The sequence below is a fragment of the Pararge aegeria genome, chromosome 11, assembly GCF_905163445.1.
Source record: "Pararge aegeria chromosome 11, ilParAegt1.1, whole genome shotgun sequence".
NCBI classification, from domain to species: Eukaryota; Metazoa; Arthropoda; class Insecta; order Lepidoptera; family Nymphalidae; genus Pararge; species Pararge aegeria.
Window position 1 is genome coordinate 16,525,001 of NC_053190.1, and position 13,606 is coordinate 16,538,606.

The 13,606-nt window shown below is 37.3% G+C and overlaps 1 protein-coding gene across 2 annotated transcripts in view; it reads right to left on the reverse strand.

The window, feature by feature from the left end:
• LOC120627305 (histone acetyltransferase KAT7) overlaps window positions 1–12,928 on the reverse strand; it is a 39,659-nt gene extending 26,731 nt beyond the window's left edge. The window contains exons 1-11 of one of the 2 annotated variants that reach the window (XM_039895259.1): window positions 12,747–12,928; window positions 10,668–10,882; window positions 9,944–10,227; window positions 8,503–8,699; window positions 7,899–8,045; window positions 7,047–7,213; window positions 6,127–6,254; window positions 5,568–5,761; window positions 3,382–3,578; window positions 2,034–2,211; window positions 1,292–1,486 (exon numbers count right to left, since the gene is read on the reverse strand). In XM_039895259.1, the coding sequence (XP_039751193.1) occupies window positions 1,292–1,486; window positions 2,034–2,211; window positions 3,382–3,578; window positions 5,568–5,761; window positions 6,127–6,254; window positions 7,047–7,213; window positions 7,899–8,045; window positions 8,503–8,699; window positions 9,944–10,227; window positions 10,668–10,882; window positions 12,747–12,761 (1,917 nt within the window). In that variant the 5' untranslated portion in view covers window positions 12,762–12,928. Of the gene's footprint in view, window positions 1–1,291; window positions 1,487–2,033; window positions 2,224–3,381; window positions 3,579–5,567; window positions 5,762–6,126; window positions 6,255–7,046; window positions 7,214–7,898; window positions 8,046–8,502; window positions 8,700–9,943; window positions 10,228–10,667; window positions 10,883–12,746 lie in introns of both variants that reach the window. The other variant, XM_039895258.1, reaches the window with a different exon arrangement.
• Window positions 12,929–13,606: the final 678 nt, after the last annotated feature.

The following is a 13,606-nucleotide window of genomic DNA, read 5'->3' on the forward strand; positions in this document are numbered from 1 at the left end:
TTACATGACGTAATCTTAAAAGCAAAATTAATAAAGGTATTTTTGTGGGACACACAATTAATTATTTAAATAAAATGTCCCACTATAGTCGTAAAAATGTAATAGGCCCGTTTTGACATTTGTCATCGCGACGTAACTAGTTATGGAACCATAAGACTCTGTACTCGATACTCACGATAAATCAATTCAAGTTTGTATCAGTACTGGATTGATATTATTATGTATTGTAAAGTGTTCGTTCGTTCAAAGTATTCCTTTAACTTCACAACCAATACGCGTGACTGGCTGTTGATTATACGTCCACTTTTCAACATGTTGAAACAGAGTTAGTACTATATAAAAACAAACACAAAAATTGAGTCAAATCACTATGTTTAAATTAATGTCCAAAATAGAAGAGCCATAGTTAACGTAATAGTAAACAATATATATCAAACTTAAACGATCGCACAGTCAACTTTACAAGATGAGGAACGAAAAACTGCGCAGTGCGCGCGGGGACGCTTCAGTCATGTGCCGCTTGGTCAGATACATCAACTCAGACTCATTATTTAGAACCCATTTTGAGAACCAAGCTCATTCGTTGCAGTAAAAATAACTACACAATATTTAATATCGATATTCAGTAAAAAAATGGTTACAAATAAGTAGTACTAAAAAAAAAAAAAGACTGAGAACGTAACTGTTTTCGGAACGTTTCACAACAATTATAAATTGCATGCTACTATGAAGTAAGCGCAAAAAGAATACTCGCGATATATTCTTTCGTATTATTTTACGTCCCAAAAAAATTTTCGTATTTTTTAAAACACTGTATGTAATTGATTTTTATTTTTTTTATTCTTTCAGTTTCGTTCCAAGTTACATTCTATGGTCTTGCACAAATGTCAAAACGGGCCGTGGGAGTGTCTAAGGATGGAATTAATAGATTTCTTTAAAATACTGGCAGTACTTCGCTAAACTTTCCATATTCAAGTAACGTAGAAAAACCATATACCAATCTATCTATATGTTTATACCTAGGTATATAAAGCTGAAGAGTTCTTTTAGTCGACTATTTTCTAACGCGTTAAGCCGTAACACCTACACTGCGGGTCGATGGGCGCATTCTCGCAATATAATTCCGGATTAGATTTTGCGCAAGACGCAATTTTAATGACGTTACCTAATATGCCACATCTTGGATTTACATAATTGCCGGCTAGATTTTCGGCAAGTTTCTATTTGCCACTCACAAAAAAGAAAATTTCCGGGCTATATTTTTGGTAAGATGCAATTTTAAAGAACCTACCTTACTGAAGTACCCGACGATATGACAACCCTCGCTGTCAGCACAAGTCATCACGTAGAAGAGGAACGGCTCGACGTCGTAGTACAGCGTCTTGTGATCGAGGAAAAACTTCGCTAGGAGGCACAATTGCTGGCAATATTGCTTGTGTTTCCGGCCATCTACTTGCCACACGCTTAGACTATCCTTTCTATACACCTGAAGGAGAAAGCGAAAATGATTAATATGTCCAATTGAGAAATATTTTCTTGGATTTTTTTCTTATTGTTTTAGCAGCAACAGGTCTCGATCCTGACAGTTTATGAGATACAGCCAACTTGCTGACCGACAGACAGACAGACAGACAGACAGCGGAGGAGTAACAGGGTCCCGCTGGCACTTTCCAGACACGGGTTTTTTGCGTTTGCAATCTAAGCAATAACACAACGTGTAAATGAAAACCGAAATAATACTTGACAGCCTTTAGAAGTACATTATATACTGTCTCTGAGACTTATCTGTGAAACCGAAAACTTATAGTTTTTAGTAAATAACTGCGAGATAGTTTTTACTGAGATAAATCAGATACAGCCCTAAAATCACATGCAAATTTAAAATCATCCAGACACTGAATAACATTTATGTTCATCACGCAAACATTTTTTTTTAGCTGTGGGTTCGACCCACTGCCCTGGACTCAGAAAGCAAGGTCGCTGCCCACTGCGCCAATCGGCCATTAAACGTCGATACTAAAATTTAAGCTTACCTCATCCCCCGGCGGGTGTCTCCAAACGCACTTCGCTTTATGCCTCGTGTTCCCCGCCGCGCACTTCTGGTGGGAGAGGCAGAACTCGCAGACGAACAGCCGGGGCACCCGGGCCGCGTCCCCGGGGTACGGCGACTGGTACCAAACCTCCATCATGTATTTCCCCATAACGACGTATCTGGAACATGTACTACTATTTCTTAAACATGCCCGGAGTTTTAAGCAACGTTCAGCACGGCTAGCATGGGCAAGAGACAATTATCTCCCCGGGGAGATGATAAAAATTTACCTTCTCCCACAGCTTTATCAACTCTCAGATCATTGGTGCACAAGAGGAAATAATATCAAAATAATAAATGTATATTAATAATAAAAATAATATACTTTGTTGGGCACAAAGAAACAATTACAATTATAATGGTATACAAAAAGACACATTAGTTATCAGTTAAATGATCCAAGCAATTGTTACAGCAATCTGTGGTTAGATAAAAACGATTATCGATAATTCGATATGTAGAAATTGAAAAACTTCTGCCGCTATACTAGGATTTAACCTGTATTATAGGAGGCAATGCTCTTCAAGTGCAACACTTAAGAATAGGTACTTAATTATAATTATCTTTATGAAAACAGTGAACATTTTGCAGGGCAGTGTCGAACTATCGAATTCGTCGGATTATAGAGTACTGCCTAAGACCCCCTATAGTCCGGATTTTTTTACAAAAGAGTACCTTGTAATCAGTGGCGTGCACTTCATACATGCACAAAAGCACTGCATACCCTAAAATTGATATATAACTCGTATAAATGGAGGATTTTTGTCGTGTTATGCAATTTTCCTGCTGTATGCATACCTTGATAAGAAACCCAGTGGACGCCACTGCTTGTAATCCGACCACAATAGTGATGGCGCGTACAAGTTGTAACTTGTTCAATCATGCTTAGCGAATACGTATTCAATAATAAATAATAGACCATGTCGGATTACAGGGGGCGCCGGATTAGACAGGGGCCGGACTACCGGGGTCCACTGTATATATAAATACATACAGAGCACATATATAACTTTATGACTCCGTCGATAAAAAATATCCTTTCAAACGACTTTTGAAGATGCTTAATGATTTAGACTGTCTAATGTCCCTTGGTGATCCATTCCAGAGTATATCCTTATTAATCATTATTTGTAAGGTGGTAAAAGAATTTCCATACGCATGCGAGTGACTGGCGGGAACATGCAACCTGTTGTCATCCTTAGCCCTCAAATAGCACTGAACATTGCTACCAAGAAAGTTGAATCGCTCTTTTAATATAAATAATTATAATAAAATGTATTGGAACTTACCTGGTCCCTTTATCCGTACATATTTCTCCGAGCTCCTCTTCAATTTTAACAGCAGCAAGAGCTTGAGCGTCCCGGAACAGTCTCAAGTCGTAATCTGGAGCGAAGCCTTCTAGAACCGGCTCCCTCTCTTCTCCAAGGTCCTCGTTTGTGGGCATCGAACGCAACTCTTGGCTGCCTTTCCATTTTGAACGCATGTCCTGCGAAACAACCAAGTATTTGTGTCCGCCAATCTGCACAGGGCCAGCGTGGTGGACTACGGCCTGAACCCTCTTACTGTGGGAGATCCATACCCTGTAGCCGTGGGCCAATAACGGGCTGATATGATGAATTTGCTATACTCCGCGAAAAGCAGAACCTGTACGGAGTAATTTATACTCCACACCAAACATTGACGGGCGTTTGGCGCAATTTGCAACGACGTTGCTTTCCGAGTCAAAGGCCGTGGGTTCGATTCCCACAACTGTAAAATATTAATATAACATGAATGTCAGTTTCTGGGTGTTTATTTGTATAATATAATAATAATCCGCTCCGCTTTCATCTCGCACAAGATAGAACAAAGATTGTTAAATTGTAAAACGATGTTAGAAAGGAGCAACTGCTGAGTTTCCTGCCGGCTTCTTCTCGGTAGAATCTGCCTTCCAAACCGGTGGTAGAGTCACTACAAACAGACATACTTGACGTTTCAAAATTGCTTATATTAGGCCTACTTGAAATAAATGAATTTTCAATTTTTATATTATAAGTATTTATATATTTTATAAGAGTAGGCGTAAACATGGTACCTCAAATTTTTAATACACTGCCAACATCCTTGATCTATCGAATTTCGAACACTTTCATCTTTAAAAAAAAATAAAGGAGCTATTTTGAAAAAAACAATACTATGCTTTTACATTTGACACTTTAAAGTTATATTAGTATTCATATAGACATATAATAAGAAAAATGAATGTTAAAATGTAAAATGTAAAATGTTAATTGTTGATGTTGGAATAGAGCAACTGCTGAGTTTCCTGCCGGCTTCTTCTCGGTAGAATCTGCCTTCCGAACCGGTGTTAGAGTCACTACAAACAGACAGACTTGTCGTTTCAAAAGTGTATATACTTGAAATACCTACTTGTAATAAATGAATTTTGAATTTTGTTAACATTGTTTTAATAGGCGGGTGGATAGGTATTTTTACTGTATAAAAATTTGATTATGGATAACAATAATTTTTGCACAAACTCGAATCAAAACTAAAATAACTTATGATGTGTCTAAAAAGTCACATCAGTTACATTTTATAGATGTGTGTACGACAGAATTTACAAAGACAAAAAAGCTACTGCAACTATACTGTTAGTTTGTTTAAACTTTTCAGGAAAGGATAGGCTGATCCAAGTTATACATCAATCGTACAACTCAGCTAATTTCTGTAGTATAAATATACTTATTTATATTCTTATCTACAAAAAAATCAAAAAAAAAAAAAATCCTATCAAAATATTCCATCCAAGAAAACTTTCGAAAAGTTATTGCAAACTAAATTCCTACTCCAAACTGCATCAAGATTAGCGAAGTCAAAGTTTATTCGTGGCAGATTGTTGCACTATAGTAGTCTATGCAACTTTTGTAAGGGGTATTAAAACACAAGTGTATTATCACACTTGTGTTTTAATACCAGTATCACATGAGTGTGTTAATACCTAATAATCAACAGTTACATGCAATACTTTAGCTACCACTATAATATGATACCTCTGAAACATTCAGAAACAGTTGGCTAACTGTTAACATTAAAACAGCCTGCCCTAAAAAAATAGGCTAAATTTGAACCATTAATGAAAGAATTATTTATTATAGTTGTTATAATAAATTTCGTACAGTGCAATTATTAATGGAATATTTTCTATGGAATTCGAAAATATAAATATACATTTAAAATATTTGACGGTGTGCACAAAAAACTTGAATCCCGTATTTTTGCGTAAAAATCAATAAAATAATATGAGAAAAATTATCTCAGAATCCTATATAGGATTTAAAGCCAATGCCAAAGCCTTTATACATTATTTATACCACTAATTGTACCTACTCAATCCGTGCAAATCAATGTTTTTTTTTTTTAATTTTCGTTACTTACTTAGTAGCGCAAAGGCATTGCCTTGTCCGACGTTAGTGAAAACTGACATTTAACTTACTTTAACTTTGAGTTGGTACGCGCGTTGCTCTATGGTGGGCATGGCGCGGGGCCTTTGCTGCATCGCCGCGAGAGCCCTGCGACGCGTCGCGGCCGCCGCGGCCCTCTCTTCCGCTGCGGCCACACACCACGCCGCCGTCACGTTGTGGTATATCGGGCACGCGTCCCATGTGAAGTGCCGCGGGGCCTTGCCACCTGCGGCCGAACACGTGAGACATGAGGGGAAACCCACACGCGAAATGGAATTTGTCTTCTGTCTTTTTTTCTCATAGCATTAAAAACCACAAGCAGAGATGGCCGAAAATCATCAGCCTTTATACTTGCAAGGAACACGCAGTGGCGTGCATAGAGGGTATGCACACGGCATGCGGATGATATAATCGCGAAATATGGCGGTTTGCTTTGTTTGTGTTAGTTAGTTCACAGAACAGCTGTTGGTGTCAGTGGCGCGAGACACGTGACATAAATTAATGAAATCTGACGGAAATGTCGTGTAAAAAAGCTATGTACTCTTCACAATGGACTTCGGACGTCAATCGGAACACATAATATGTACTCACCAAGATGCCCCATCGAGTCACAGTCTCTAACAGGACACCGTCGCTCCGAAGGCGCGGTTGGCGTTAAAGGCAACGCCGGGGATCTAGCGATGGCTGCTCGCGCTTTCGCTAAGCGCTTGTCGTCTTTGCTATAATAAAAACAAATTCCTTTAACTAAACCCAACTAATAATCTGTTGACTTGAATGGGGAAAATTACTGAACACTTTTAGGTAGAGGGCGCTGTGTGTTTCTTACCTGCGTCAGTTGTCATATTGGAGAGAAGCAGGCGTTACTTTGCGGAACTCCATGATATATTATGAAAGTTAAGCTAAATTTTCACACGCGAAAAGAAGAAGGAAGTATCTGTATGTTGTAATTTATAATTTCTTCAATCTTTATACTCGACAAGAAACAGATCTTCGGTAATGCACTCTCACGAGTATATAGGAGCCGCTGGAAAAAGCGGTCCCTACAAAAGACCTATGACGGGCAGTAGACGTCAATCGGTTGAAGTGACGATGATGATTACGGTGATTATTTCATATATAATTAAAATAAAGAAGAAATTAATTCTATTTGGAACCAATTTCAACATCAGAAGCGGGATTAAATCTATTAAAGCAGTAAATAAGAATCTCAAGTACTGTGTACTGTTTCATTTGAAATCCATTAAGAACATGAACAACAAAAGAATATTTATTTACTTATTGTTTTTAGTTACATAAAACAGGTAGTAACTATAGTTTAATACAAATATAAATAATATCAATTTTTGTTCTAAGCTTAAACCCGAAGTGTGTGAACACAACTTGGAACTTTTAAAGGAATTACCTAATAGTTAACATAATTGAAAACTTTAAACGCAATGTAGTTGTCAAGAACAACAAGCTAGCCAGCAATATGTGATTATTCTAACATCAGAAATGGGATAACCTCTCACCTTATTTCGTTACACTTCTCCTCCGTGTCGGAATCTGTGTCTGTGTGCGTCAGTTTGGACGCGGTGGCCATGCGCGAGACACGAGCCGATAGCGAGCGGGTCAGTTTACGTGGCATCGTTCCTGATAATGAATCGCCAGAGTCACCGCTTTTGCCAGTTGTTTCTTGCTGGAACAACAAAGCTAGCTGTATCCTTTCTTTTTTTCTACGACAACACAAAAGCTTTACTATTTCGTATGACTGCAATTCACCTGCGTTGTGATTTATCAGGATAAACTGTTACAGATACGGCAGTTGTTTATTTAATTCTTAGTTGCCCATATAAATAATAAAAGATAACATTAAACATTATAAAGTGATTATAAAAAAATAAAAAAAATTTCAGTGTTTGCATGTTTATCTGTATACAACGTGTAACCGAATCACGAAATAACGTTGGAGGATACATAAGTATATTTCATAAGGAATCACCCTGTAAAAATATGAAATCAAAATAAGCATATTTATTTTCCCATGCAAACAAATTCAAAACATCCTAGGTGTTCACTTATGACAACCCTATTGAACATAAAAGACCGATACGCACATATATAACCTCTAAAGCCTGTGAAGTATTATTTCGGTTTTCATTTACACCTTGTATAATAAGTATTTATGTATATTATATTCATAAAAATATTCATTAGCTTTCTTTAGTACTCATCACAAGCTACAATTACTTTGGCGCTAGTTGGCGATGTGTTGTTGTGTATGGTTTCGTTGAGCTAATTTGGTGTCCATTATTAAATCCATATCCCAAATCAATTTCTGTACCAGGCCACTTGAGCCTAAAGTGAGTAAAATTATCACTTACCTTACTGCTAGCATTTGAAGGAGATTTCGTCTTTCCGGTTTTCAAAATTCCATTCTTGTGTATCGATTCGCTGTCACTCTCAGATGACACGGACTCGATGGAGGACTGACTCGACGTGCACGAGGACGCACTTTTATCCTCCACCACCTACACATAAAAGAAAGAGAAAAATTCTAACATCGCCATTTTGAGTCTCAGAAGCCAAGAGTGGACTAATAAAACCACCAATAAAAAGTATCGCTAATATATATCAGCGTGGTGGACTACGGCCTTAACCCCTCCTTATTGTGGGAGGGATTAAGAGAGACGCGTGCCCTGTAGTGGGCCGGTAATGGATTGATATAATGATGATGATGATGATGATGCTGATAAATATTCTTAATAAAAGCAATCGATCGATGAAATCAATCGTAAAGCATCTGAAGCTGAAAACGAATGAAAAAAAAAAATTCAACGAACGAACAAACGAAAGACAACGCATAAAATAAGATATACACCAGTATGCTTTATTTCTCCTTTCTAAAAGAAATATATATATTTCTTCCCACTCATGTGGCAGAGCGTGAAGAGCCACTTAAAGTTCCATAACAAAATGTAAGCATACCTTTTTAGGCGGAGGTCCATTCAATCTACTAGCTCTTCTTTTCACATTATCCTTTGAATTGGAGTTTGAGTTTGAATCCTCGTTTAGTATAGGAGTTGGCGGCGGCGATAGCGAGGAAGGCGTGTCTTTTTCTTCGCTTGATTTTCTTGAACTCTTCTTCCCATTACGTGGTGACGCTTTTGGACTTGTTTTTGAACCTTTCAATCAATAACACAATAATTTCAACTAGAGCGATTATAGTAAGACATTTATATTAAAGGAGAATTTAAAATTTAAAAAGTATCAAAATCAAAAATTAATTTATTTAAAGTAGGCCAAGTTTAAAAGCACTTTTGAAACATCAAGTCAGGATATTAGGATACATACGTTCTAGAAATAACTAAAGGTCCCTTTAGGTCAATAAAAATTATTTCACTTAAGGCGTTTTCGATCATTTACATGGTTACAAATTGTTTAGCTTAAAAACCTTCTGGAATAACCTAAAGGCATTGTAATGTATAGTATGATAGTAATAGACTTATGTGTAGTACATTTTTTGAATTTAAAGCTTTTTACGCTAATATTAAATGTGAATATACTGTACTGTCAACAGACTGTTCTACAGTTTGACAGAATGTTTGTTATATATCAGCGTTTGACGACAATCATGCCCGTTAGAAAGCAATGATGAGGTCTAGGTTGGAGCACGCTTGCCTAGAAAAAGCCTATTCACTCTAGCCTTGAAGGTACTTAAATTATACGTGGCAGGAAACACAGTTACCGGGAGGGCGTTCCACATCTTAGCGGCACGTATCAGAAACGTGGATAAAAAACGTTTCGTGCGTGTTGATGGGATATCAACCACATAAGGATGCCACCGCTCTCGGTGTCTCGCTGTTCTGTGGTAAAACGGGGAAGGGGGAACAAGATTGTGAAGTTCCTGAGCACACTCACCGAAGTATATCCGGTAAAAAACCGATAAACAGGAAACATTGCGTCGGTGCTGGAGACTATGTAGTTTCGCCTGCGTTAACGAATTGTCCACCGAATCCAAAGCTTCAAGTTGGTACTTGGCAGAGCCACCCCACAGGTGACTACAGTACTCCATGCTGGTTCGCACTTGAGCCTGGTACAGTGCGAGGCGTTGACCTGGCGTGAAGTACCGCCTAACCTTATTGAGGATACCAAGTTTTTTAGCTGCCACTTTGGCTTTAGACTCGATGCACTTGCCAAAATTGAGATTGGATGAGATGTTGACACCCAAGAGCTCAATATGGTCGCTAATTGGAACGGATACACCCCGGAAAGTGGGAGCCAAGGTGAAAGGGCTCTTTTATGCGGAAAATAAACACGACTGCGTCTTGGCAGCGTTGAACTTAACCAAATTGGCGTCACCCCAATCAGACACCTCTTTTCTTTTTTAACTGAAAATAAAAAGAAAAATATTCATGAAAAAGCATACCTCTACTATGTTTGCTCTCTGACTCGCTTTCAGAACTGTTGTCCGGTGAGAAAATACTTTTCTTCTTCAATATATTTGCATCAATTTTAGACTGTTTGGGTATAGTTTTCGATATTGCTTTCGATTTGGCACCGGTTGTAATTCTGGGAGCGAATGATTTGGCTTTAGCAAGTACTGATGCGGCATTTTTGGGTTTCGTGGAACGTTTTGGTGGAATTGGTTTAGGTGTTGCTGGTTTAGGTTGTTCTTCATCGCTTGATGATGATATTTTTGGTTTTGATGATCTGTAACGAAATATAATAATTTAAATACAAGAATTAAAAAACTGTCAAGTGTAAATCGGACTCTATTGAACCGGCTAACCTGTTAGTGAGTTTTGGCCCGTAATCGGCTTCTACGCTACATGATACCGGGACGCTAAATCGCTTAGCGTCTCGTCTTTGTCGGGTGGTAACTAGCAACGGCCGAAGCCTCCAACCAGACCAGACCAGCGAGATTCTAAAATAATAAATTCCCAATTCTCCCCCTGCCGGGAATCGAACCCGGGACCTCGAACTTAAAACCACAGCGCTCACCGCTGCGCCATGGCGGGACAACGGAGATGAGTGATATCAAGCTGGATGTCATGGACAGTATCTAACTACCTGCTTTTGTGTTCTATTCTTCGTATATCAATAACTGTTCACACATACTACACAGACTTTGTAAAAGATATGTTACAAACCGTATTGGTTTGGGTTCTTCTCTCTTTTTGTCTTCAACTGGTGCAACTGGTTTGGGGGACTTTGGCGCTGCCGCTGCCGTGGCGGCTGCTGGCTGTTCAGCGGTTGAGGACTCTGAGTCGGAGCTGCTGGAAGCTGAAGAGCTGGTAGAAGATGTTGCGCTGCTGCTAGAGTCGGATGTCGACCCAGAGCTGCTGTCAGTGCTGCTGTTACTTGCCTAGAAATAAGTCAAACGTTCTTTCTTGCAATCAGCCTGTTAATATTGTCACTTGCAGACAAAAGATTCAAAACTAAAACTACAGTTCTAAAAGTGCCTGATCTAAGTAAAAGCCCACAACAAACTTATCATTCTCTTGTTTATCTCAGTCACTTAGAATTATTTGTGTGATAGATGTATCTGTGTTATGTAATATTAAACAAAAGCGACAAGAAAAAAACTTAAAATATGATTCTGGGCACATTAAACTAAGTCATCATAATCATATCTACCTATTACGGGCCCACTACAGGGCTACTGTGTCCGCCCAATGATATGGGGCAAAGGCTATAGCCAACAATACTGGCCCAATGTAGTTAAGTGGATTTGAACATAATATATAACGGCTGAATACTTAGTTTAATGTGCCAAAAATCAAACTGTGTTCATAACTTTTTATGCACTTGATCAACAACCTTTTTTATTACTTTTGTAATTGTATTTTAATAGGGTGCATGTAAACATGTGAGTGTGCTACTGTTTTAAGTTTTTAAGAACAAATAAGAAAATATCAAAGAACTTACACATAAATTACTTAGTTTTTTTTATTATGCAGTAGCTATATGGCTTATTGGTGGGAAGGTTTGTATTACCATTCCAATCAATATTTAAATTTCACCAAACGCTAGTTCCCACCTACTAAGTGACATTACAATTAGCATATGGTGAGAATATTATAAATAAATAAAATAGAATGCTTAAGTTTAATAAATATCACTTTATTGCATTTTCATATTATAAGTTTGATGTTCTTAGGACAGCCGCTATACAGGGCTAATCCTGTGAAAAATTATAACAGTTGCCACTCTCAAGCGGTGAGCACATCATACATGCATAAAAGCACTGCCTACCCTATACTTTTTATGTAGCTTGTTCATGAATAGCATTTTTCCATCGTATGCCATCTTGCTGCTTTATGCCCAGCCTGGTTTGTGTGGCCACTACCACACTCTACAGATTCCCAACTCTATAGATTGCCACTAAGAATTTCAGTACTTCTTAATAAGATAAGCTATCTCTGCCACCCTTGAATTTATAAAGCATCAGGGGGGCCATTTATGGGTTGCTTGGTTTTAAGGGATTTGTTTATACACCCACATAATCTTGTACTAGAAGAAAATCAGGTATCCAGATGAAGTTTGCACTTTCTTGGAAGGCCTTTGTTTCTTGAGATGATAAAATGGTATGAGGCAGCAACATATATTAATGCTTCTTGACATTCTCCATATATCACTATAGAATTTGTAACCTTGCAATTAATGCGGTTTTATCACAAAGTTAAAATCTTTTTATTATGTAGGACTAAAACCTTAAAAATTAAGTATGTCATTTTGTTTCAATCCTTACTAATATTATAAAAGTGAAAGTATGTTTGTTTATTTGTTTGTTTGTCCTTTACACCCTAACTAAGCAAGCAATAAACTTGATTTTTGGCAAAGAGTAAGTTAAAAGGACAAATAGTAACATATGTTACTTTTTATCCCAGCAAAAGAAACAGTTCCCATGGGATATTTAAAAAACCGTAATAAAAGCGGATGCACAACGCGGAGAACAACTAGTTATTTGAATAATTGTCATATTGGTGTCTTTTTTCAATAATGTCTTAATAACTACTTAAATTAATCTTACTTGCAAAACAACATTCACTTCAGGTATTATGACCCCAGTCTTTGATTTTTTCTTAGGAAAGCAAGTTACCTATGAAATAATAGATATTGTTAAAGCGTCAATACATTCTTAAATATCTTTTTAGTGAAATGAAATGATAAACTGCTTGTTTCTTCCATAAAAACGCCTAAGAAAATGCTAATTTCAAAATACATACATCGAGATTTGTCATCTTGGCCTAGAGACGAAACGGGCCGTATTTCCTCATAAACACTGTTGGTGATAGTTGATTCTGATTAAAGGATATTAATTTAAAACAATTTTAGTCAATGCATTTGTTAACATTTTCGAAATATTAGCAAAAAACTGTAATAATTTACAAAATACAATCACCAAGCAATTTTGTTCAAAATTTGACAATTGACAACGTTGATTTGACAATTGACAACTTTGACAAGAAACCACAGGCATTTTCCACTGCCTTTACGTCGCCGGCTAAAGAGGATACAAACACTTTTGGATCCTGTTGTAGTTGTGGGCAAATTATGGAGAGATTTTAAACCCCTTTGAGTCAATTGCCCATTTATCTCATGAACTGGTGTCCAATCTCTCTTTCTAATGGATACCATTGAAGGATTTATTTCTACTATGTTTTTTAATAATCATTAGGACTGTTTGACTCTTTTTTTGTGTTATGTTTTACGTAACTATACCTACTAATAAAATATTTTATTTAGAACACCAACACATTACAATGAAATAAATATAAAAATTATGTACTTCAACTCAGAAAATATTACAACTACAAACTAAGAACAGTTTGTAGTTGTAATATTTACATTTGAATTAAATATTACAGTTGAATTAAAATAACTTATATTAACTAGATAAGATCAGTAAGACATATAGTATATCACATTAGTAAAACTGCCCGCAGCCCACAAGCTTGCGAGTATACCTTTGTCGAACACTGTTTGATTTATGCACAAAAACCGCCACTGCCGCCGAAAACTGGCAAACGCAAACAAAAATAGGCAAACAGCCATAAATTCGTGTTTGTTGTTTGTTGTTCGCTGT